We start from the raw sequence: 26,767 nt of genomic DNA on the forward strand, positions 1-26,767 counted from the left end.
CCGAGGGCTGCACACTGACAGTTCCCACGGGCTGACATGTGGGCCGCCACACTTCTCAGGAAATCTCCCACCACAGTAGGTCCACCTCTTCTATGACCTGGGGGAGGATGAGCCCTACCTTGAGCCTTCTGCTCCACCACTAGGGAAAGATGAGGTCAGGTGACTTGAGGGTAGTCACAGCTGCTCTGATTCAAGATGAAAATGGCCATGAACTTTCAAAGTAATTAATAAATTAAAACCTAGTTCCAAAATAGTATCAACAATATGGTAGAATTACTAAACATTTCTCCTTCCATTTGCCTCAGAATTTCATGAAGTCATTGTTTTTAATAGCTGAGTAGTACTCCATTGTGTAAATGTACCACATTTTCTGTATCCATTCCTCTGTTGAGGAACATCTGGGTTCTTTCAAGTTTCTGGCTACTATAATTAAGGCTACTATGAACATAGTGGAGCATGAGGTAACCCAATCACAAAAGAACACACATGATATACACTTACTGATAAGTGGATATTAGCCTGGAAGCTTGGAATAACCAAGATACAATTCACAGACCAAATGAAGCTCAAGAAGAAAGAAGACCAAAGTGTGGATACTTTGGTCCTTCTTAGAAGGGGGAACAAAATACCCATGGGAGGAGATGCAGAGACAAAGTGTGGAGCAGAGACTGAAGGAAAGGCCATCCAGAGACTTCCCCACCTGGGGATCCATCCCATATACAGTTACCAAACCCAGACACGGTTGTGGATGCCAACAAGTGCTTGCTGATAAGAGCCTGATATAGCTGTCTCCTGAGAAACTCTGCCAGTGCCTGACAAATACAGAGGTGGATGCTCTCAGCCAACCATTGGACTGAGCACAGGGTCCCCAATAGAGGAATTAGAGAAAGGACCCAAGGAGCTGAAGGGGTTTACAGCCCCATAGGAGGAACAACAATGTGAACCAACCAGTACCCGCAGAGCTCCCAGGGACTATACCACCATCCAAAGAGTACACATGGAGGGACCTATGCCTCCAGCCACATATGTAGCAGAGGATGGCCTTGTTGGATATCAGTGAGAGGAGAGGCCCTTGGTCCTGTGAAGGCTTGATGCCCCAGTGTAGGGGAATGCCAGGACAGGGAATTGGGAGTACGTGAGCAGGGGGAGGGGGGATGAGATAGAGGGTTTTCTGAGGGGAAGTCAGGAAAGGGGATTTCAAAAAAGCATTTGAAATGTAAATAAAGAAAATATCTAATAACATTTTTTTAAAAAAGATCGAAAATAAACTATATATACCTGAATAAATATACCATATTCTAAAAAAGTTGATTTGTAGATTAAAGTGACCCCCAATGAACATTAAAAATAAATTTCTCCTTGTCATTGTGACAGAAGCTATAGTTTTCTGCTGGCATGGACTCTGAACCCGGGGCCCTGCCCATGCCGCCAGCGATGCTTGCTAGGTTTCACCTTGGCCATTCTCTTTCTTTATCTTTTGAGGCATCTGCTCATGGAGCCTCTTGGCCCGGTCTTCAACACGGGGCTGTCTTGTTCTAACGTCTCAAGTAGCTGGGATCACATACCTGAACTTCATTCCTTTTAGCTGGACACTGACAAGTGTAGACCTCGCTCACTTGCTCGCACTGTAGTGGTCCTGGTATCTGTATTTGAGAGATGCTAGGTCAATAGTCATGTAGGAATCATATCTGGATATCTTAAGGGAACTGAAATCATTTAGGATGTATATCAAATAATTCTTTTTCATAATCTGCCCTGTAGTAGAATACTAGGCTGTATCCGATTGCACATACATCTTCAGTTTTTCTTAAAAATTAAAGTAATTAAAAAACTCTTGCAATTCAGCCTTTTAATTTACTGAGATAACTTTTAGAAATCACAAGAGAAAACCAGAAGTCATAATGGTATCATAGTTATTCCAGCCTTAGAAAACTTAGCCTCCGTGATATAACAAGTACTGTGATCACTCATTTCTCACTAATCAGTACTCAAAATCCCCTCTGCAGTAAAGACTTATATTTGAGAAAATGTAGTTGACTGCGTCTCAGGAAGCATAAGGAAATCCACAGTGGTGATTACTGTAAAGGAATATATCACCTACATTGTTTCCTGATGTAATGCTTTCTTCAGATTTCCCATCAGTCTCTGTCCTACTATCAAAACCAACAATGTACATATGACCCCCAATTCCACAGATCCTCTCAATTCTGAATCATTTATACTCATCTTATTAATGAATTCTCCATGTGTCTGTTCATGTGTGATTTTTAGCAGCTGAATTCTTGGGCAGCTTAAATCTTTGGCAAATCACTTTTTATAACAAAATATTGCAGCTTAATCATAGTGATTATTTAGACTAGGATTTAGTCTGACACTGGTGGGTGGGCTTAGACACTCAAGGAGCCTCTCATGGGAGGGAGCAGGAAGAGATTCCGTTACAACGAAGTTAAAGGAGTAGATCTTAACCTGGAAAATTGTTCCTGTTCTGATTCCTGTTTGAAACATTATCTCAGAAGCAGAGTTAATAATTACATAGAGATTCATGTGGATTATGTGTCTCTTGAGTCTAATAATTCTTATTAAATTCGGAAATTTAGAAAGACTGGAGCTGTCTAGAGTAATGAAAAAGGTTACTTTTTGTTTTTCAGAAACAAAAGTCTGAGCTGTGTGTTAAAATGAGGACTGAACTTTGAAGCTAGATCTCCACAGTGTGACACCACTGATTTCATTTGTAGGCGCACTTCCCATCCCTGCGCCCCTGGCTAACGCGCGCACACTCTCTGAGCCTGTAACTTACTGTGCACTCACAACACAATTGACAATTTGTAGGGATTTTTTTTAACTGAATGGAAGAGCAAAGCAAAGTTTCTTTTATATTTATCAACATAGATGTTAATGAATAAGCTTACAAAATGGGAAAGAAGTATTCAACACACAGAAAATGTCTGAGTAAACTCGATACCACAGATGGTTTTGATCCCATCCCCTGTGTGCGTGTGCGTGTGCGTGTGTGTGTGTGTGTGTGTGTGTGTGTGTGTGTACTGTGAGTGTGAATGCATGCCTGTATGGGTGTGTGTTCATCTATGTATGAGTGTGTATGTCCCACATGCATGCACACACTGACATTACTTGGCTTAAATCCTGTACAGATTTTTTTCCCCATTTAAATTGAATCTGTATGTACTTGGCTCCTGGCACGTCACCAGAGGCTTGATAGTTAGTTATTCCATTGCAGTTTTAGGAAATCTCCAGGAATTGTAGGATCTCGTGAAAATACTAATGATTTTGTTTTTCAAATTCTGCTCTTAATAAAACTCCTAAATTATAAAGACATGGGATTTTGTTGTTGTTTGTTTTGATCATTTTAATGGGTGTAATTCTGAGGTTAGAATGCATTTCATGTATCTCTATGATAGCTTGTAAATTTTTTATGTTTCTAAAATCCTAGTTTTTACTTCCTCAAAATCTTTTCAGTATTTTTTTCTTAGCCGTATTAAAACCATAAGTCAAAAGTAAGTTCTGTTTATCACCTGCATGTTTATATAAAATAAAGGACAAAGCCTTAAAGCAAACATGAAAAACAACAGTTTTGATATAATTATCTAAATTAAAAGGATATATAACTATCCTTTAAAACAGAAGTTTCTACTATAGTAATATCATTTTAGTAAGCAACCACAAAAATGGTCTTCTTATGTAAACTTAACAGAATTATATTGACTCTGCTTTCGGTCACTTTCTTAGGTTATCGGGGAAATACGGATAAAGAGGTGCAACACACTCTGAGTCGCATAAAAACTCTAACAAGGTTATTTTATATTTAAAAGAGTATAATTTTCCAGTCAGTCACTATTTCACTTGTTTTGAAAACCTTTGTTGTATTCTGGGCTTAGGAAGGATTTAGCAATCTATCATGGTAATGAGTTCCTACTTCAGAGAGTGCTGTTTGCTGTGCTCTCAGGGGTTATGACATATTTTTACTCAGTAATTTTCATCTCAGTAGAGACAGATTTAAATAAGTAATATTATTCGGGACTATTCCTGACGTCTTTTGACTTATTTTTGCTGTATAGAAAATATTAAAATTAAAGCAGCAAGTGATTGAAGCTAAATGGGAACATGCTTTGATTATAAAAGAAAATGATCCTCAATTAGACAATCCATACCTGTGAGAGTCTCGACAGACACTGGGAGGATGTCTATTTTAAGAGCATAAATCAGACTGCAAAATGGAATCCTTAGAAATCAGTGTATGGAACTCTGCTTGAAGATGCGTCCCCTTAATTTACAACACTGTCACCCAGTGACTGACAGCTGGTGAATACACAGCATTGATTTCTGAGTACTTGACAGCCTATACAACCCCAGAACAAATTGGTGAAATCCTCGTTCATGAGAGAACAGTGTTACCAGAGCCTTTCTTTAGGGTCTCTCTTTCTTAGCGCGTGGGCTCCGCCAGGTGCATAGAAGTGGACTGATTGCTTAGAGTTGAAAAAATATACTTACGCTCAAAATTTCTACTGACAATAGTCAGGGTTGTTGAGTGTTGGGTTTTTTTTTAAACATTAATCCTTTTGATTCAGGTCTCTGAGAATACAGTTTTCCTACTTTTGATTGCATTCACTTAAAAAAATCACATCAACTAGAAAATTCCATTTACTTAGGGAAAGGATTTCTATATACTATGAACATAAAAGTAATAATTGAATTTGATTTTGTGTGTTCTAATATTGCTGATATTTTAATACCCATGTGTTCCCAGTGAAATTATGTATAGTATTGCAAGGCTGCGATCCCTACTGTTGGCACATAAAAATATGCATTGGTAGCTATAGTCCCTTGTGTTCACAGTTGCTTTCTTTAGCTAGTGTGGAGCAATCTATATCTCATTAAACATTAAAACTGCCTGAAATAAAATTGTCGTATAGATTGCTACATAATGTTTAGCTGAGCTCTGTAGACAGTCCCGTGTTGATTTTTAGTTTTTAACCTGCTTTCATGGCAAACCTTCCAAATGGTTATCCTAAGGGATTTTTTTTTTTTTTAAGGGGCGGGAGGTTGTTGTTGTGCCAAGGGGCAAGTTATAAAAAGGTGACAAATTATTGTTGCTATATTAAACCTTTCACTTTTAATCTGTCTTATTGCCTCCTTTTTTTGCGCGCGCGCGCGCGCGTGTGTGTGTGTGTGTGTGTGTGTGTTAGTTAGCTATGAAGCTGACTCATGATGATTGTGGTATGAGAGGAATATGTCTGCATTAAAGAACATAAACCAGGCTGGAGAGATGGCTCAGTGGTTAAGAGCACTGACTGCTCTTCTAGAGGTTCTGAATTCAATTCCCAGCAACCACATGGTGGCTCACAACTATCTGTAATGAGATCTCATGACCTCTTCTGGTGTATGTGTGAAGACAGCTACAGTGTACTCACATAAAATTAATTAATTAATTAATTAATTAAACAAAACATAAACCATGGCTTCGTGTTCAGCTGGAAACTCTGAAAACCAAGCATCATAGCTGGATAATTATGGTTTGGACAAAGCCATGCATTAAAGAGAAGCAGAGAAAATAAAAAGTATTGTTTGATGAAAACTGGTGATTCTTTAAAAGCCCCAGGAGAGCTTTTACACAAACATTTCTCACCATGTAGATGGATTTATACATCACATTTTCAGAAATCATCTTTTATTTGTTTCTTTTTTATTCATTTGATTTTATTAAAATAAATAACTTTTAAGACATTAAAACTGTATGTATAATGCACATAGTTCCTGCTTTTTTTAAAATCAGAATTTTTAAATTGTCAGATATTCTTTAATACTTTTTATAGAATTTCTCCATTTATTCCCAACAGTCTGGAGTCTTCCGTGTTTAGCTTCTTCAGGACTTTGGGCCATCCCTGTCTCCAAGGCAGCAATCCCTAAGGCCTTAGTAGCCTCTACAGCCCATTTCTAGTATGTCCTGCTTTGCCCTTCACTCACCTGAGTAAGACATGTGGCCATCCTGTGCCCTCGTACAAGCTCGGACAGGATGCTCGCAGCACCTTGGTGACAGTGTAGTCAGTACTATAGACGTTGGGTACCAGAGCTCATTCATGGCCTCCCTGTATCCTTGGCTTGAACCTCAGGAGGATGCAGCCCACGAGCTAACACTTTGTATTTGCTTTTGTTAATCTCTTACTGTAAGCAAGTTAGCAAGTAAACAAAACACGTGATAGCAAGTTTAATACAGTGAGTAACTCCAGAACTGCAGTGGACTCCCTCCATGTTTGTAACATCTCATTTGTGAACATTAAGGTGAATAATAAAGTCTCAGTGATGACTTATTATTATTATTATTATCATTATTATTATTATTATTATTATTTGCTAAATGAACCTTTGAGTAAGCCGCAGACCATACTAACTGTGGTAGTGTAAAATCGTGCCTTGCCTGTGCAGCTGGCCCCACTCTTCCTCTGACTTAGGCAATAGGCCTGCAGTTGGCCCACCTCTCTATATAAGAATCAATGATGTGCACACACACACATAAAATTACCCATGACTGTTGGCAAAAATACAAACTAGCATTTTCTTCTAGTAGTATAGCCACCTAGAAGGTTATTAAAAATCACTTTTAATCTGAAGTAAATATAATCCAATTTAAATTGGGTGAAGATTGCAGATTTATCTCTTTATTAGCTACATTTTAATGAATACTTAGTGATCTAACACAGGAGACAGAGTCTGAGTGTGAGGAGAGATGTGAAAGAATCTAACCTTGCTTCACCCTACAGAACCCCCAAGTAGTCCCTAAGAAAATCTGCCCCGAGGCTGCTATCTCCCAGGCCATGTTCTGGCCCAAGGGCCCAAGGTACCCACCCCCTCAACCTGATTTCTGAACTGATCAAATTAGAAGCTAAATTATGCTGTGTACTGTGGTCAAGCCGTGCTCCATTAGCACTGGCCTCCTCCTATCTCTGGTCTACAGCTGGCCAGAAGCTGCTTGCCTCGGCATCTCTTGTCCCTGCCACGATTGCTGTAGAAGAAATTCTCAAAGCCCAATTCCATCAGAGCGATCGGAAAATTAGGGAGCTAAGAAATCGGATTTTTATACTTGTGGGCTTTCAGAATTTATGTTGACTCTTTGGACCTTTTGGACTGTGAGAACATACAGGTGGTGTTTCAGTTGGCCCCATGCCTCAGGGAAACAAAAGATGGTGTTTGGACAAAGGAAACCTAATTTCTGGTTCCTGGGCTTCAGTTGTCCTTTGAATGATAAGGTAATATCTTAAGTCACTATTCTCATGCTTTAGAAAGGATCCTCTCCTCACATGTGTAAACTTGGACCAGGCTGAAGTTGCATTGATGAATGTTATATGCAAATATCAACCAGAATGTCTTAGCATAGCTTTAAAAAGCTACCACAGTCATTTCCAACCGGCTGCATGGTCTGTGTGATTTCATTACCTTCTATGGCTTCTGTTCCCACAGTGAGTACTATAGTTACACATAAATCCTAAAGACCCCCTCTAGAAAGGTTTTTTCCCCCTAAGTTAAATGCAAATTAGCACGTGCTATTTGTTTGTGAGTTTTCTTTTATTGATTCTTTAGGAACTTTCACAAACTTGCCCTTTATTTTACACAGATTTATCTCTTCTTTCTGACTATTCCAGGCAGGAAATTACCTAAGGCGTCAAGATCACTTATGCATCCTGCTTTACATTCTGTTTTTCTTACTGTTTGTAGATCTGTGGATTGAAACGTGTTTGTAAAAAAATAAAGTGTAGGCGTTTCACATCTTCTCGTACCCAGTAATCTAGGAGGGAATGATTGTCAGCTGCTTCTCACCGCCTCGCCCTCTGGCTTAGGTGACAGACAGTCACAGGTACAGGTTAGTCAGCGGTGGACTGTATATGCCCCCACCTAGTTCCATAGTTGTTCTCTTTTCTCAAGAAGAGGATATTTGATTGCAGTTAACTTGAGAAGTTCTAACGCCGTGTTAGCTAGATTTTTTACCATGTCAGCAAGCAGAATATTGTTTGCACTTCTTTGCTTTTTAAATGCTGCTCAGGGAGCTGCGTAAGTTATAATTGATGCACAGAAGAGATTTCAAATTTTATATGCCTATAAATTGGCACTGCTACACAGACTAGAAAGATGAGATTGGAGAGAAGTTATTTTCCCGTGAGAATGATACAAATTACTGTCAAACTGTTTATGCTTGCTGTAAAAATATTTTCGGTGTACAGGTATTTGCTTAGTAGCTGGGTAGCATTCCTAATAAAGCACAGCATTTTGAGCCAAAGCGGAATGCGTTTCAGTAGTGTTATTTATTGTAGTCTGCCGTTTTCGTCATTGCAGAGCCCAAATACCTGTAATCATGTCTGTTCTTTAAAATTCAGACTAACTTGCTCAGGTGTAGAGTTTTTTAAACCTTGAGGGACTGTAGGTAGGTTGTATGAAGTCTGCCTCCTTATTTTACATAAGGAGAAGTTGGTGCTTGGAGGCAAGGTCAAAGCCCAAGCAGTGTGCATGTTTGGAACTGAAATGGAATTTTTCTGCTGCTTTGCTCCTCTTCTGATACACCTCATATATTATAAAACCTCTGTGCTTAATGTGGATTCATATAATAATTATTATAGATGTCTCTTCTTGTTAGCTGACAGTTAACCTCCATATGACTTGAAACTTCCAGTGTTTAAGACAAATCTGTAGCACTTATTTGAGGAGAGGTTAGAATAACGTAAAAAAAAAGACACAACATGATCACGGGCAAAGGATCAGCTCGCCCTCTTTTGTAAGGGCAGTTTAGTAAGGTTAGCGTGGGACACGAGGGACCCTTCGCTCCGGATACTCAGACTGCCCCTGACTCTGATGACTTGGTTCGTCCTTTAATGTGGTTTCAAACAGGAGCAGGGCAGTGTGCACTGCTCGGTAGGCCAGATCCAGGAAGACACATACTCAGTGGTGCCCAATGGTAAGAATCTGGTGGTTGTGCAGGAAGACCGACTTCAGCTTAGCACACTGGGAAAACAGGTTCCTAATTTCCTTCCCCTTAAATAGGTAAGCACTGGAAAGTAGTTAATCTGCATTAAAGTCATCAAATGGGCTTACCTCAGTGATGTCTATTTGTAAGTTTTATCTTGTGTGTGCATGAGCCTTCATAGCCGTCCTGAAGGTAGGCCCCCTTGTCCTCCACATTGGTAGTTTATGTTACTCCTTGTAGCTTTGCCTGTATAGAGGGAAGGAAAGCTATTTGAACATAGATGCATATTAGCAATTCCTAGAGAACACTCCTCCCCTCCATTTAATGGCCTTCGCATCTTGACTTTTCTGAAGGATTTCTAGAGACCGTATGGTGGCAAATATAAAAGGATAAAAACTATCCCAGACACATACACACACTAGCCACAAATGCCATAACAAGTCTTTCCTTAAAAGCTGCAGTGTGGAGAGTAAGGGTTGTGAGCTCAGTGAGAGGGTGAAGTCCTACTAGGTGAGAAGTGGGAAGTATGCAGCCCTCAACCCTGACCAAGGTAGCTCTGCAGCCAGGAGCCAGAGGTGGTGGGGAGCACAGAGCCAGAGGCTCCTGTGGGGAGCACAGTCTGTGACAAGCACAGTGAGCCCCAAGGAGCAGGGTTTTCTGGGCAGCTCTGTGGGCGTTTCCTCTAACGCTCGCAGCAGTGGGCATCATGAACAGTGCTACTTCCATTTCCTAGGTGAAGGCGCACACCAATTGTAAAGATGTGTCCTTGTATTAATGCACAACTGGTATAGGCTTCCTTTTAAATGTTGGCTTCCTATCAGGAATGTCTCCATAAAGGTTTCCATTATGGTTTCTTTCTTTGTATTCTTCTAGTGCCATTCCTAAAAACATTCTAGGTGGATCTCTTAAAGAAAGTTAATTAATAGAGGACTTTTCAAAGTGTGCCTCCATGTACTTACCTTTGCAACAGGAAGCAATGCACCTGCCTCATGAGCTTTCTCTCAGAAACTTACGACTTGAAATACGGTATAGTTATCAATTACAGACTGTCTGAATGTGAATCTTGGCTCTTTTACAAATTACTCATGTACTGTTTGCTAGGTATTTAAGTTTTGTATGATTAAATTTCCTTTTATCTAAAAATGGAGGCAAGGTAGTGTCTACTTCAGAGACTTTGTGCAATGATTATTTTATATGTTTGTGTGTGTTCCTAAGGTATTGTTTTATAAATAATATGAACAATATAAAATTATAATTGATGATATGCATAAAAAGTCAATTTATGCTATTATGCTGTTATTGTTTTTATCCTAAAGAACTGATATATTTTCAGAGTATGATTTTTTAATTAGAGAATAGTGTTTCATTGTCTTTCAAGGGCGATCTTAGTATCAGATGAGGCCAGGTAAAGACTAGGGACTCTCAGTTTCTTTAGGTAGATGCAGGAGCTGGGGCTGGGGCTGAGTAGTCCCCGTACTCGGGAGGCAGACACAGCTGCTCAGCAGTTCAAGGCTGGCGTGTTCTTCACAGGGAGACCTGTCTCAACAAAGGTGGAAGAGCCGGGCGGTGGTGGTGCACGCCTGTAATCCCAGCCCTCTGGGAGGCAGAGGCAGACGGATTTCTGAGTTCGAGGCCAGCCTGGTCTACAGAGTGAACTCCAGGACAGCCAGGGCTATACAGAGAGACCCTGTCTCAAAAAAACCCAAGTCCAAAAAACCACCAACCAAAAACCAAAGGTGGAAGGAAGGTATATCTGTGATAGCTGTGAGCCTTTCTCTGCCCACCCACTTCCCAAATAATAACATGAAGGCTTGTATTTATTTACATTGCATTTGGCCTTAGCTTAGGAGAAGTAGAAACTCTTAATTTCTTTGGAAAGTCAGTTGTGTGTTTTACTGGGGCAGACATGTGGAATGCTGCCCTGAAGTGGACACAGGTGAAAGGATGTTTTGCTAAGCAAACACGTGAAAGGACACGTGCTGAGGGAATGCAGCTGTGACTTGCAGACTGGGAGCTTGGGCACTGGCCTGCTTTGCTCTCCTCTCTGAGCTTCACTAACAACATGCGTGTATTGGTGCGACTTACTTTGCGTTGTGGAGTGCCACTCGTGGTGATGCCTTAGAAAGAAATGCACCAGGAACGTGGTGGTGGTGGTGGTGGTGGTGGTGGTGGCGGTGGCAGCGGCGGCGGCGGTGGTGGCCGCCTTGCTATTTCCCTGGATTCAGACCAATGTGCAGAGTGGTGCCAGCTGATACAGACTAATGTGGAGTCTTGCTAAGACAGACTCATGTGCTGCTCACGTGCTGAGGCAAGGCCTGTGGGAGGGCACGTGATGTTCATGTCGGAGGAGTAGGACTAGGACTTGCGGCCGTGATGGAGGCTTGCATAGCCAGCTTTGAATGCCTCATTGCTCTCACATCTTTGTCTTTGCTGATCTTCACTTCTTTGAGAGAGGCAAGGGAGAGAACTTCTGGAGAGAACTTCTGGTGTCCCTACAGGTCCTCGTCGCCCCTGCTGACTCCTGCTGATTTGGCTGAGGCCTGGCTGTGGTTTTGCCACTGCTGCTGATTCTTGTCTGCGATCCTGACAGTACCGAACTGGTACTTATGTACTGACTACTGGTGTATTCATGAAGTGTTAGCGAGTGGATTGAGCTGCCTCTGCTGAATCCTGTGAACTGAACTGCTGATTTCCTGACAGTGCAGATTGGATTTGCTTCAAAGAACAATCCCTGAACAGGTCCACTTCTCCCATATTCTAATATCTTTGTTTTTACTGTGGTGTGGTAGGTTCAAAGGGAGGTTAAAGCATTTAAGAACCCTTATTAAAAGTAGGTTTTGATAAATTTAAGATGATGCTTAAAGGGCTTGCTCTCTAACTAGCTCTTAATTTATGTTAGCCCATTTATACGATTTTATGTTTGCCTCGTGGCTAGTTAATTACCTTACCTTTCCTCAGTTCCTGATGTCCTCATGTCTGGGTGGCAGATCTCTTGTGCCTCTCTTTCTCTCTCTCCCAGAGTTCCCTTCTCTGCCCAGAAGCCCCACCTTACTATTTTACCATTTGCTATAGATCATAGACTTTTTAATTTAACCAATCTGATGGCGCCTTAGGTGGGCAAAGAAGGGCAGAGACACATCTTCACACAGTGTATGAAACATCACTCCAGCAGGAGCGAAAGAGGAAAGACAGAAAGATGACTTTTAATGTGTAAACACATCTTACATCTACTAATCCATGTGTGTATTTTCATGTGTATAGTACATCTGACTTAAATCTATGTGAACTACTTATGCATAGGAAGACAGCCTTCAGATTGCCGTTGCATTCAAATTTTCGTGGGGGTGGGGTGGGTGTGGGCACTCTTTATCATCACGTCTCTCGCTCTATTGTTAAAGTACTTTGATAAGAATTTCTTCGGCTGTTCTGGGGAGCAAGCCCAGGTCAATGTGAATGAAAGGCGTGTACCCATGAGTGCCTAAGAAGATCCTCCTGATAATGTACTGCATTTATTCAGAAACTGTAACAATAGGGAGCTCAGTTCAAATCCTTTAGTCTGTTAAACTTTGGTTTTTTTTTCTGTTACGGTTTATGTTCTCGATTTAAAGACACATGACAGTTGTGATGATAGATTTATTCCTCGTCACCTGAGTGCTGTCATGCCCCAGATGCCATCCAAGGCTTTAAGGACATATTGAGGAAACCTTTGGATGAGATAGTTAGCTTACAAGTTTACTTTTTCTCTCTGTTGCTGTGATTTTGTGATCTTAATTTTTTGATTGTGCAAAAGATTAAACCCAGATAGCCCTTTGAATGCTAGGCTAGTATTGTACCAATTGAGGTATATTCCCACTTGTTATTAATTGTTAATAACACCCAAGCACACATTTTATCCACATAATTATGTTATATATCATAAAATTTTTTTATTCTCTTCCATGAAATATCTTAGTCAATAAATGCAATTGGCCAAATTTGAAGCCAAATTTTACAAAGGTGAAATTAAGCACATGAATTTATTCGATATAACTCATCTTGAATAACATGGGATGTTTTCACATTGAATTTAAGCTGGGCTTATTTATGTATAAAGCTTTTCAGGTGCTTTCTTTCCCTCTGTAATCAAAACTGACCCCCAAGTAGGAGAACTTTTCTGCATACCTTACACAATCAAACCTAAACTCATTGGTGGATGGGCTAAACTTACCAAATTTATGGTAATGCTGTTTTTGAAGAAGCACTAACTCAGAAAGCTGTGAAGGTCGTAGCTGAGTTGCTCTCTGTATATCCAGCACACGTCTGCCTGTCCGATCATGTAGGCTGGCATAGCACTGTTGCTCAGTCTCTGTTCCAAAAGGCAAAGGGACCAGAACCGGGCAGCTTCTACCCTCATCTACCCGCAGGAAGTGTTAACATGCCTTTCTAGAGTCAGCCACCCCCATCTCCCCCATGGCTTTTGGAAGGAGACGAAGGGTACATGAATGTTAATTGTAAACCCACACAGATAGCACTGCGCAGCATATGCTAACAATACCGAGGCTAATGACAGGTGCACAATTAGAAACAAGACCAACGCCAGGGCCCGCGGAGGCCACGCCTGCAGCCAGTGGCTGCCTCTTCACATTTCTCCCTGCTTCCTGGATAGTAACACCAAGGAAACCCAGTCACGCGTTAATTTTTAATGTTTGGTCACTAGGATAACTTGAAAACATAACAGAGGGGATCAATTAATTTCAAAATAAATACACTATGCTGGCTATACTTTATTACATAGAGCTTTCTGTACTATGCTTTATTTGAGAAACAACTTAGTAATGTTTCTTCATTAGAGTATTAGGTGTTTTTATTTAATTGACAAAAATATGAATGATGTAATCTTAATTCTTTTAGGTCTGTATTCCAGAACTTTCTTCACTTAGTCTTTGGTGAGGAGAAATAAACTCTTTCTGAAGTTGAGGGTCTTGGTTTCTCAGTGCTAACAATGGGCCCTATTATGCTGCTTCCAACTGAGAAAGGCTAGGAAGGACTTCACAGCTGGCTGGACACCTGACATGCCCACGGCGGCTGCTGTGACCTGCTCATGGAGCCCTGGTTCTTCCTGGGGAGAAGAGCAGTCTCCATTCCCCCAAGTGCTTCATTTACTCCAGGCTCTGACTAGAGTTAGCTTGGTGACTTGGGATTAGTGGCATCCCCGTGCACAACCTCAGGACATGATTATCCACACCAGGGTCAGGCAGGATCTTCCCATTTGACCTTGTGCCGTTTTCACCCTGGGCACTTAGCAAGAGTGATAGGGTTGGTTAGAATGTCACAGTCCCTGGAATTTATGTATACTTATGTCTTCCTTTGCATTTACTGGAGAGACTTGCCTCATAAAATCCATCAACTCAGTGAGTTGTTGAAGATATTAATATATAAATCAGGAAAATCACAGTCCTAGAATATTTTCTTTAGGAATCCATGGGCTCTTTGAATTTACACCATATGCAGAATTCATAGGCAACACATAAATAAAACAGGAAACAATGGCTTGCTCCTAAGGCAGGAAAGATCTGAGTTTCAGTTACAATTTCAGTTGTAGAAATAAGTAGGAAAGATTGAATGGATTCATCTAGATTTTACCATTAAGAAGAGGTAAGGAAAGGAGATAGTCGAAAAAAGGAAAAATTAAAGGCAAACCCTCTGGGAAGAAAAGAGCTGTGGTTATGCATGTATCAGAGAAGGACAGGGAGGAATCACGTAGAAGGAAACGGACGGAATGAATACAGTGAGAAGAATGCGTCCCAGAGAAGCTCTTCCCACGGGCAGCAAGCCATCCCTGTTATAGAGGGTGTGACTGGTGGGAGCCTGGTGGCAGGCTGGTCTGCCACGCTCAGCTGGGCTGGCGGCTACTGACTGGGTGGTGGGAGTGGGCTCAGTTTCCTCTGTAGGGGGAGAAAGATGACACTCCTGGCCTGGCCAGTGGAAAGCAGTGGGCATCCTTCAGGTCCTGACTGTTGTCAGGCACATGGGCCTGTGACCACTAGGAAAGAAACAGCCTGAAATTAAGACTTCTGAGACTTGGCTGTATTTTCTGCTTTAGTTGTAGAAATAAGTAGAAAAGGTTGAATGGATTCATCTAGATTTTACCATTAAGAAGAGGTAAGGGAAGAAGGTAGTCGAAAAAAGGAAAAATTAAAGAAAAAAAAAAACCCTCTGGGAAGAAAAGAGCTGAGGTTATGCATGTATCAGAGAAGTAATACAAGAAAGAAGTAATCAAATGCAAACAATACATAGAAATTATTTTAGTCATCGGTTCAAATTAGCAGCCATGCTAGATGTTTAAAGAACTTTAACTATACAGTAGATAACCTATGCAGCCCAGGCTTGGTAGGCTAAAATGCCACAAGTAAAGTGGCATTTTACTTGTCTCTGTAAATAAAATGCAGCAAGCGGCGTGTGCCGAGGGTGTTCTCCAGAGGAAGGTATGAGGACTTTGTTTGGAAGGAGAGAATAGCAAGGGTGTTCAATAAGGACAGCATAGTTTAAAGACAGATCGCAATGATCTTTGCATTTTAGAAAGTGCAATATGTTGGGTGTGTTTGGTTCACAGCTTAAATTTGGAGTTTGGAGTCAGCGAGTGCGCTAGAGATAGAAGTGGGGACCAGAGCAAGGGGTCTCAGGTAGGATGAAAGCAATTGTACAAAGGTAGAGCCTCTAGTTTCTGATAGAGTCACTTAAAAAGATTCACCACCTACAAAGAAGCAGTGAGGGAGAGATGAGGACCAGGACATCTGGCTATAGGTGATTGCAGTGTTACAGAGACAATAATGGTACCCTGAGTGTGCACAATAAACATGGAGTGAAAAGAAAGCATGGATTCTGGGGTCATTAGGATGTTTCTTAGAGACCCGGGTACTTGAGATTCTACAACTTCTTCTGATTTTTGGCTTAAGTACCCAAGAAAATAGAACTTGGTAGAAAGTTGGAGATTATCATTTTTTGGATAAGAATGAACTAAGCTTTAGACATGTTCAGCTTGGAAGTTCATGTAGATGGGTTGAGGCAGCGGTGCTCAGTGACAGAAGTTGGAATTAGAGATATGGGTTTGGAAGCTTCAGGAGTTTAGACATCTGTGCAGGCTGTGTATGACTAGAGTTTTAAACTAAGCTATAGTATGATTCCAAGGAAGGTGTACAAATAGGCTTTGGACCTTGGAAATGTCATGGGCACAATGTCCCATCATCTTTAGGTAGCCTGTTTGTCAAGTGTTGTGTGGTACACACTGATGCAAATTTCTGTCACCTGTAGCTGTTTCCATTACTTATAGGGCCCAGCATCCTGCAGAGGATCTGACAGTAGCTATCTGACAGAGCAGTTTCCAAGCTGTTCTCTGTAACATTTTAGAAACATCTAGAAACATTTCATCTACTCTGCCAGATGTTGATGAGCATAAATTAAGTTCCTTTATTGAAGTAGACAAGTGAAACCTTTTGTTTTGTTTTTTTTAATTATATGACTTCTCACAAACCTCTAATAATGTGTATGGGAATTTCTAAGGGCGATCATATTAGCCAGCTTTTAAATTTTTCTTCCAGATTACATAAATTTTTCCATGGAAAACATTAATAGCTCAGGCTTACAGGATGTTAGCTTTCAAAAGTTCTTATCTCTTAAATTATGCTTCTCTTGATTGGAGAAATTAGTATATCCACAGACTCAAACTGGACTTTTAATCTTTAAGTGCCTTTGTTATGTGAGATAAGTAACATAGTTCCAGTATCATAATTAATAATATTTTGAATGGTCTTAAATTATAAAGCTGGATATTTATAAGCCTTTAAGTTGAGTTTAAAAAGTTTATATCATTTGTTAATATATTTATATGGAGTTATATTTAAAACACTTTTATTTCTTTAAGACTGATCAAACTAGCTTATACAGTTCAGAATTCCCCTAAGCATTCCATACCATCTTCATACTGATAAAATTTAATTTTTGTGGGTCCCCTACTCTCTCAGATCATGCTAGAGATGATCCGTGAGGTCAGCGGGATGTTTGACAGGGGTTTGGAATCCCTGTGAGAACATACAGGGAATGATACTCAGGACCACCTAACAGGAAGTGACTCAGAGCTTAGAAGGTTTTGGGGGAATGAGGGTAGGACCATCTAGGATGGGCAAAGGTCATTGGCTGGGAGATCAGTGTATCTGGAATGCCTCATTAGCATGGGGGAAGCATCTCAGGAATCTCAGGTGCTGGCTGCACAGGCTTTACCAGAAGAAAGGAAATTGATCGTGTAATCTAATTGAGGTTATGCGACATTCTGGTAGAGACATGTGCAGGGTTTAGAATTCCTCATGCAGGGTCAGAGAGGAGGAAGCCCTGCTAATGAAGGGAGTGGCTCATATCCTGCCAAGCTAGAGAGTTATCTAGTTAGGGCAGACTTTGACTTTATGTCCTAGTCAGGGTTTCTATTCCTGTATAAACATCATGACCAAGAAGCAAGTTGGGAAGGAAAGGATTTATTCAGCTTATACTTCCACATTGCTGTTTGTCACCAAAGGAGGTCAGGACTGGAACTCAAGCAGGTCAGGAAGCAGGAGCTGATGCAGAGGCCATGGAGGGATGTTCCTTACTAGCTTGCTTCCCCTGGCTTGCTCAGCCTGCTTTCTTATAGAACCCAAGACTCCCAGCCTAGGGATGGCACCACCCACAAGGGGCCCTTCCCCCCTTGATCACTAATTGAGAAAATGCCCACAGCTGGATCTCATGGAGGCACTTCCCCAACTGAAGGCTCCTTTCTCTGTGATAACTCCAGCCTGTGTCAAGTTGACACACAAAACCAGCCACTTTAATTAACCACTTTAATTAGCAAAGTTTTCCCACAATTTATTTCTATTTCAAACTAGCCTTACCCATATGTTTAATATTCTAAAGCACTTACAGTTCCTCACAAGGCAGCCTTACATACCTAACGGAAATCTCGCCGAACACTGAAGCACCACTGTGGACTGAAAAGGGCTCACACCTGCTTCACTCAGTCTTTATCAAACTGCATATCAGCTTCTGTAAAAATCACTCTTACTCACCAGGCCTAAGTGTTGTCTCAGGCTTCCTGCTGAATAAACGTATCCTTTCTAGCTTATATCTGAACTCCGGTGAGCTGGTAGTTGTTGAACAGAATTCAGCTGTTGTGGCCCAAACTGCCCTCCCACCTGACTGATTCAGTCTGACTCTCCTCAGCTTCCCACTGAATTGGTCTGCTTGGCCTCAGACTAACTCTGACAACCTGTTCTAATCTTCTGGCTTCTTATCGTCTGGCTTTAACAACTACTGCTGGCCTACATACACTGCATGAACTACACAAACTGCACAGAACTCGGTAATTGTACTGACTGTACTGACTCTCCCGGTGCTTATCTTAAGTAGCTTCTCTTTCCTCTTTCTTGACAGTTGGGCGTATCCTATCTCTGAGCCATTCTGTCAAGTCTTTCTCTGATTCATCACTTCGCCCCTCTATTAGACGTCACTTTCAAATATGCCTCCTTCCTTCTACAAACTTTAATTTTACTTTAAAGGTGTGTGATAAGGGTATGTCTGCATTCCAGCCAGAGGGATTTAAGGCCTGTCTGTATTCCATCCAGATCACACAGTTCTTTGGACCTGATCCCTTTGCCAGAGCAGCCATGTTGCTTAATTAGAACTTCTCTACAGCTTAGTCAAAAACAAAACAAAACAAAAAAAAAACAAAAACAAAAAAAACCAAAAAACAAAAAAAACAAAACAGCGAAGTATTTCAAATCAAAATGTCAAGATTACTATTAGTCAGCTTATTTTAAGTATTTTAAGTTAAAAGAAACCTAGAGTATCAGATTTCCTAATGTGTTAGATTCCTCTTTAAATGTTTCACATATCATAAATATCAAAGTATCTCTCTAGCTTTATGCAAAGTATGAAATGTATTATTTTTGATCCACATCTGTATTTTATGTGTTTTCCTTCTCTCTCTGACACTGCAGGGCTGCTTACCTGATGGGGACTGAGGATTGTCATGTGGGCCATGCTGGCATTTAAACTAGGTGTGCAGTGGCTTGGCCCATCCCACAGTGCTCCACCTGAAGTCCTTCCTAGAATATAGTATTTTTTCATTTCACAACTTTTTCTTGAAAACTGGATCTTGCCTCCCTCAGTTCATTACTCAGTCTTAGCCTTTTCAAGCTCTGCTTAATTGTCCAGTTGGAGCCTGTGGAGCTCTCGAATCCCTTGGCATCATTTTTACCTACCCTGCCTCTCCTCTCATTGTGTGTGCTGCTGGCCCTCCGGCTTGCCCTGACACAGATCTGGACCGAGAATGTGGGGCAGGCTCAGTGGTCCTTGTTATAATCTTTGTCATATTTTCATGACTTTACCATCGCTCAGTTTGGCTTTTATTTTATTTCCCCCCTTTTCTCCTTTTATTTTATTTCCCTGCCTTCCTCCCACTGTTTGTGAAAGATGCACTCTTCTTCTAGGCCGGTTTTATTCACTGTCATCTTTATTTTAAATTCAGTTTCTGTCTTTCCATCCTGTGTTTCTTTCCAAACCTTGGTTTATTCCTCAAATTATAAGCCAACAGCTTAACAATAAACAGATGGGGTCACGGAAGGTGGTGGTTCGCTGTGCTGTTTAATTTGGAATCAGGAAAGCTTGTTTTATTCTCTGAAGCTTCTCTTGTTTCTCTGATAACTTCAGTTTTTCCTTCTTATCTTACTCAGTTACATTTTTACTGATGTCATCTTTAAATCTGCGCCATTTTGTAGAACTGTTCAAAGAAATAAATTTTCACCATTTGACTAATGCTAAAAATATAAAACTTAAGATTTTACTCTTGTCTCTTTTCCTTCGAAATGGAGATATGTGTAAAATTTCTGTCTTCATGCCTCCTCTTCTCTAAGAGCTTGAACTGAACTACCTCTGGGTGGGTCTTCCCCTTCATATTAGTTCACAACACATGTATGTAATAAACCCTGTGAGATGTATATAGAAACATTGAATCTAGTGGTGAAGTGTATGTAAATGCTGGTCTAAGTAAATACAAATGTTAAAACTTGCTATAAATAAATGTATGACTATATATACAACTATCAGATTTTGAAAACAATTTAGGCTTAAAATTCAATGAATAACACCCATATTTTCCTCTTCGTTCCTCCACTGTAACATAAACTTTGATGTTTTACTCTTGGTGCAAGGAAGAGGCAAGCATTTTGTTTTCGTACTCGAGTGCTTACCATCCTATCAGGGCTCTGCACCCAGAGACTATAGCTACCTCCGAACACTTTCTAACAGCACCCGGCTCTTCCTCAAATGTCTTCAGTCCACTAGTTACCAGGTGATGGATGCAAGCATTTGAAAAAGTGCTTCCTATGATCTCATTTCCCCTAAATAAGTGCCTACTAGGTTAAACTGAATGTTCTCCCACCCTCCGCCCTGCCCAACCAATCTCTGTGTAAGATTAGGGGCACTCCTTAGTAGTCCAGGTAAGAAAAGGAATCTGCAGCATGTTGTCATTTACTGTGGTTGTCTGGGCTTAGGACATGGAATTCTATGCAACAGCTTGAGAGCAATATTAAAAAGTGATACAGTATTAAAGTCAGTGATAAATAAGTTTACTGTGAGAATTCTGATGTGGCGGGTACATGGCGTGGAGCAGTAAGCGTGCTGGAGCCTACCTCTGCTTGCCTTTTCAAGCTAACCAAGCCTGAAGCACTTGCAGTGTGCCAACCATTTGTGTGCTGCACCCAGGCTCTGGAGGAATTTCACACCTTTGAAAGTATTTCTGATGTACACAATCTGAAACACAAATGTCCACAGAGGAGAATATAAAAGTCATTTGGCAAACAACACCATCACAAGCAGCTCAGGGCCAGTGAGCATACAGCTTTATTTCTTGTTATTGGCTATAATATTATTTTCTTGCCTAGTTTATTTCAATCAGACACTAGTGATGTGTACCTAATTGTCTTTCAGTAACAGCATTCAGCTAATGTAAATGATGATTTATGCTTGATGTCATACTGAATTTATAATAATTGGAAACAAGAGAAAATGACTTTTAAAGAATCAATGTAAGGAGCTTACTTAAACATAGAATGTAAGAGAAAACAGATCTCTGCTACTCACAGTAAATCCGTACGTGATTGTGAAATTTGGGGTGTTGCAGAACGTAAACCAGGCACATTCTGTTTTTGTAAAGTAGAGAAGCAGCCTCGGGGCTGTGCTTTCTTTGCTGTGTTACAAAGAGCAGCATCCGAGGGGAGATCTTGGACTTGGACATACAGGGTTGCTGCGTGAAGTGCATACCTGTTCCGTGAGTCTGCCTCTGTAACTGGCAGGACATAGAGATGACTGCTTTATTTAGGTACTCACCGATATCAAGAATTATAAGTACCTTTTATTTACAAAAGCTGTAAAACCAAGCATTAAAGTTTATAAGTTTATTATTTGACATATTTCTCAATTTGGTTGTTGTTTTTTGTTTTGTTTTGTTTTGTTTTTGAAAAATCAGTTTTCTAAAACAGCAGCTATGTACAGCTTAACTCTGGACTGGAGATACTGCTGGTTCCCACAGGGTAGATTCAGAACAAGGGAATATCTAGTAGAATGATTTGGATAAACACTTTCCATGTGTTAGAGAAACTGAGAGTTAAACCCTTTGATGTGATAAGAGTCTCAGTCTGTGGGCATATGCCTCCAAGGACAGCTTAGCTTTCAGGAGCTGACTGTTGGGAGGGTCTCTCACTACCTGTCTGGCTTCTGAAGCTAACATTTCTTTTCAGAACTATCCCCCACCCCACCCCGTCCCCGGCTCCGTCTCTGCACTCTCCCCCAATCTCCTGCACTGGCTTCCTTTACTATCTCCGTTCATATTTTCTCCCATCCTTGCTACATCGCACACAAAACTTAAGAAACTACAATTATCCCAAGAGGGTCGTTTTTTCAAGTCTGTGCAGTGACTGAATTTGCTGTATCCCCACAGAGTGTAAGCTTAGAATCTCAAAGCTGCACTATCCATCACAAGCATAGGTATCCTCTCAGCTGAGATTGATGGGCTGAGCTATCTCTTCCCTTTGGCAGTGTCTGGAGCCTCCCAGTCAGTGAGTGTTTTACTTAAGTGAAGGGGACTCCAGCTGTTTGCCTCTCTGGGATCTCTGCCTGTACCTCCTTTGTTCCCTGGTAACAGGTTGTGCCCCAGCGTTAATGTGAGCCCGACTTTGGGTCTGCAAGCATCATGTGGTCTCTGCACTAACAAGGGCAGTGTTTACGTTATGAACTTGACAGATGGTGGTTGAGAGTTTATTAGGTGGTCACATTTAGTTAGTCCCTTCCTTCCACTTTGGGAACAGTGCTGAAGGGAGACTGGCGCCAGCCTGGGGGAATGCTAGCCTGTGCTAGCACTGCTGCACACTGCTGCACTGCTGGAGAGTGTAGAGGATGAGAAAGAAGGCTGTCGAGGGGCAGAAAGTTTGCTTTGCAGAGTTGACATAGAATTGGATTTTGTACACAATATCATTCAATACATATCATAAATGAAGTATCCATCTGGTAATTTGTAGGCATATTTTATTCAGAAATGCTTTCAACACATTTTTATTTAGTTATCAAGCAAAGGTAGTTTAAATACATTCACATTAAGAACACTGATATAGAGATTATATTTGCATTCACTGTTACATTTATGTTTACAGAAAATTCCAAAGTCCTTTACCTGTAGCACTCATATTATACAGCCTTGTTTATATCTTCTTTACCCTGTCAAACAGTTGACAAGTACTGATTTAATCAAACCTTAAAAAAAAGTCCCTAACCTTTCACTTTTTTTTCCTTTTTCTTGTTCTTTTTCTTTTTCGTTTTTGCTTCTTTCTGTTTTCTTTTTATTACTGTTTTTGGCTCATTCTTGCTCATATTTCAAAGCACAGTGTTTGCAGATAGTTATTTATATGTATGAATTCACTGGTTCATTCTAGTGCGAAATAGGTCATTCTGGAACAGTGAGAAATGTGATTGCTGAATTTCAAGCAGTTTTTGCTGCTCAGCTGGATCTGAAGCAAAAGAAAGGGGGTCAGGGCAGCACTTGTTGAAGATTTCTTGTTGCCATTGTCCAAGAGCTAGCAGCTCTGGGCCCTGCCAAGTGTGGTGTCTTCTCTGTGCTCAGGAAGAAGGGAGAGAGAGGCCCAGGCTCTGAGGTTCCCAGCTGCTGGCTCATCTGATGACTCCTTCCTGATAAAAGGAACCGTAAAAGCTCACCTTAATTAGCAGAATGAAGGATGTTTTCTCCTTAAGTGATTAAGTATAGTCAGCAGTAACACTAATATATTTTAGGCATAAACATGGTACTTTTAGTGGAATAAAATACTATGGAAGGATAGAAAACTGATAAAGAATTGATGAATGACTATTCTCATCAAAAATGACAAACCCTTTAATAAAACAATGAAAATACTTCGGAAAAATACATTATTCAGATTTTGAAAATAGTTAACCCAGCGTCTTCTTACCCTGTGTGGAAATGAATATGCTAAACCGGAGTTATGTTTAAGCAATTATCTGTTTGCAAATTTGGAAAAGGACCCATCAATTAAAATCTAATTCACAACATCAAGAGGTTATAAATGCATGAATTACTTCATAGGGTTTGTGTGTGTGTGTGTGTGTGTGTGTGTGTTAATAACAGCTCTACTAAACTATAATATTTTTCATTAGTATCTACTTGAGAAATTTCTGATGTTCTCTATTTGGAAATATCTTATTCTGTTTTTAATTATGAATATACCTGTTTTCTGTATTAAAAAACAAATATGTATTATTGAAGACTTTATTTCAATTTAAGCTCAAAGTGAAAAGACTCAGTGAAGCAGTATAGAGCAAAATCAGAACAGGGAAGTGGGAAGGGTTGGGTGGGAAAACGGGGAGGGAAGGGGACTGACGGGACTTTCGGGGAGTGGAGATCCAGAAAAGGGGAAATCATTTGAAATGTTAATAAATATATCAATAAATTAAAAAAAATAGTGAAAAAAAAAGAAGAAAGGACCACATAAGAGATTAATTCAAAGGATGCTTGAGGTTCTGGCTGGGTGTTCTTGCATCAGGTGAGAGAGTGAGCTGACAGAGCAGCGGGAGCCCCGCTTGGCTGCCAGGGAGCCATCCTCACCATCAGAGCTGGTGGAAACAGTCACGCCTTCGTGCCTGGGCCCCCAGATGCTTGACCGCTTGGCCGACCTGAAATCAGAGGGAAAATAAAGCCATTACATCTACCACATGAAAGCCCGTTAGACAAAAGTCTACTATAAACAGAAATCGTTTCTTCTATGTTTTTAACATGGTGGATGTGTTTTCCCCCCTCTCCCGCCTATATGGGCTTTAATGAGCCGAATATCATGAAAGTGGGTGTTATAAATGTAGTAGCAATGCTAAAGGTATGGCAAAATCATACATTTCAATCATACATTATTGTGTTCATATAATTTGCTTTATTACGTGTATACAGAATTTCAGTTGACTAGTACTGCATGCCTGGGAAGCTTGGAGGTAGGATACATAGTATTCTGCTTTGTAGGTGCAATAACTACTTCCTTGTTTATAGCTGAAGCTCTTGTGATGAGATGGATTAACAAGAGAAAAGTAATTTCACTTTTATTCAGTACATCATTCTTCAAAATGAAGTCCTACTGTCTTAGTCAGGGTTTCTATTCCTGCACAAACATCATGACCAAGAAGGAAGTTGGGAAGGAAAGGGTTTATTAAGCTTACACTTCCACATTCCAGTTCATCACTAAAGGAAGTCAGGACTGGAACTCAAGCAGGTCAGGAAGCAGGAGCTGATGCAGAGGCCATGGAGGGATGTTTCTTACTGGCTTGCTTCCCCTGCCTTGCTTAGCCTGCTCTCTTATAGAACCCAAGAGCGCCAGCCCAAAGGTGGAACCACCCACAAGGGGCCCTCACCACTTGATTACTAATTGAGAAAATGCCCCATAGCTGGATCTCATGGAGGCACTTCCCCAACTGAAACTCCTTTCTCTGTGATAACTCCAGCCTGTGTCAAGTTGACACATGAAACTAGCCAGTATAATTGACCCCTTGTCAACTTGACACACAAACACATCATTATTAAGCCTCAACCCTTACTTTCTTATTCATCCCCAAGATCTAAATTACTTTAAAAGTCCCACAGTCTTTACATATTAAAAGTTCAATCACCTTAAAATATCCAATATCTTTCAAATTCAAAGTCTTTTAAAAATTCAAAGTCTCTCAACTGTGGGCTCCACTAAAATACTTTCTTCCTTCAAGAGGGAAACATATCAGGGCACAGTCACAACCAAAAGCAAAACTCAAACTTCAATAGTTCAATGTCTGGGATCCAACTCACAATCTTCTGGGCTCCTCCAAGGGCTTGGGTCACTTCTTCAGCTCTGCCCTTTGTAGCACACAGGTTGTCTTCCAGGCTCCAGCTGCCTGTACTCCACTGCTGCTGCTGTTCTTGGTGATCATCGCATGGTACTGGCATCTCCAAAACGCTGCTATCTTCTACTGTAATGAGGCTTCACCAATAGCCTCTCATAGGCTCTCTTCATGGTGACAAGCCTCTGCTCCTATGCATGACCTCTTCAAGTCCTGGGCCATCAACTGCAACTGAGGCTGCACCTTCACCAATGGCCTTCCGTGGCCTCTTACTGTGCTAAGAGCTTCAACTGCTCTTCTTGATCCCTTCATGCCTTCAAAACCAATACCATCTGGGTGACTCTTACACAGTACCAAGTCCAGCCACAGCACAAAATACAACTGTGGTTATCTCTGGAACACACTCTCTGTGCTCTCAGATTTCATCTCAGTGATGCTGGTCTCTTCTTAATCACCGCTAATTTCTTAGCTCCAGCTAACCAGCATCAATAGTCCCAATAACATAAAGGTTTGCTTTAGTGGTTCTGGTATCTTGTTACTCACAGCTGATTCTTCAGCCCCAGCTAACCAAAACCATAAAATCTTCACAATCAAAACATGGCCACTGTAAGAGTCTTTAATCTTCCCTCTGAAGTTTCACAAGCCAGGCCCCCATCTTCTGCACTGTTCGTAACATTGTCTTCCAAGCTCCTACAGAAGTTTCCACAGCTTTTCTAGCTCAAAGTTCCAAAGTCCTTCCACAGTCCTCCCCCAAACATGGTCAGGTTGTCACAGGAATACCCCACTACGCTGGTACCAATTTGTCTTAGTCAGGGTTCCTATTCCTGCACAAACATCATGACCAAGAAGTAAGTTGGGGAGGAAAGGGTTTATTGAGCTTACACTTCCATGTTGCAGTTCATCACTAAAGGAAGTCAGGACTGGAACTCAAGCAGGTCAGGAAGCAGGAGTTGATGCAGAGGCCATGGAGGGATGTTTCTTACTGGCTTGTTCAGCTTGCTCTCTTATAGAACCCAAGAGCGCCAGCCCAAAGGTGGAACCACCCACAAGGGGCCCTCACCACTTTTTCACTAATTGAGAATATGCCCCACAGCTGGATCTCATGAAGGCACTTCCCCAACTGAAACTCCTTTCTCTGTGATAACTCCAGCCTGTGTCAAGTTGACACATGAAACTAGCCAGTACACCTACTGGAAAAGAAAGCCAGTGTGCCTTTCTTACCGCAGGTTTGATGAAGAAGAGGATCGTCGTGGAGTTGTGTGGAAAGGAGGTTTGGCCATTGGTTATCAACTTGGGGGAACTTGCCAAGGCCTATTTGCTCAGAATCTTTTTGGTGTCTCTATATCTTCAGAGATTAGAATTTCCACAGTATCTGGAGAT

General features: G+C 41.0%; 1 protein-coding gene across 2 annotated transcripts in view; it reads left to right on the forward strand.

The window, feature by feature from the left end:
• The window catches only part of Fbxl17 (F-box and leucine rich repeat protein 17), a 439,437-nt gene that overhangs the window by 195,167 nt on the left and 217,503 nt on the right, over nt 1-26,767 (forward strand). The window contains exon 7 of one of the 2 annotated variants that reach the window (XM_052193249.1): nt 2,649-3,281. The exons of the other annotated variant lie outside the window; for it this stretch is intronic. Coding sequence (XP_052049209.1) covers nt 2,649-2,679 — 31 coding nt within the window. The 3' untranslated portion in view covers nt 2,680-3,281. Of the gene's footprint in view, nt 1-2,648; nt 3,282-26,767 lie in introns of those variants that run through there. 2 annotated transcript variants of the gene reach the window in all.

The sequence above is a fragment of the Apodemus sylvaticus genome, chromosome 9, assembly GCF_947179515.1.
Source record: "Apodemus sylvaticus chromosome 9, mApoSyl1.1, whole genome shotgun sequence".
Lineage (NCBI taxonomy): Eukaryota > Metazoa > Chordata > Mammalia > Rodentia > Muridae > Apodemus > Apodemus sylvaticus.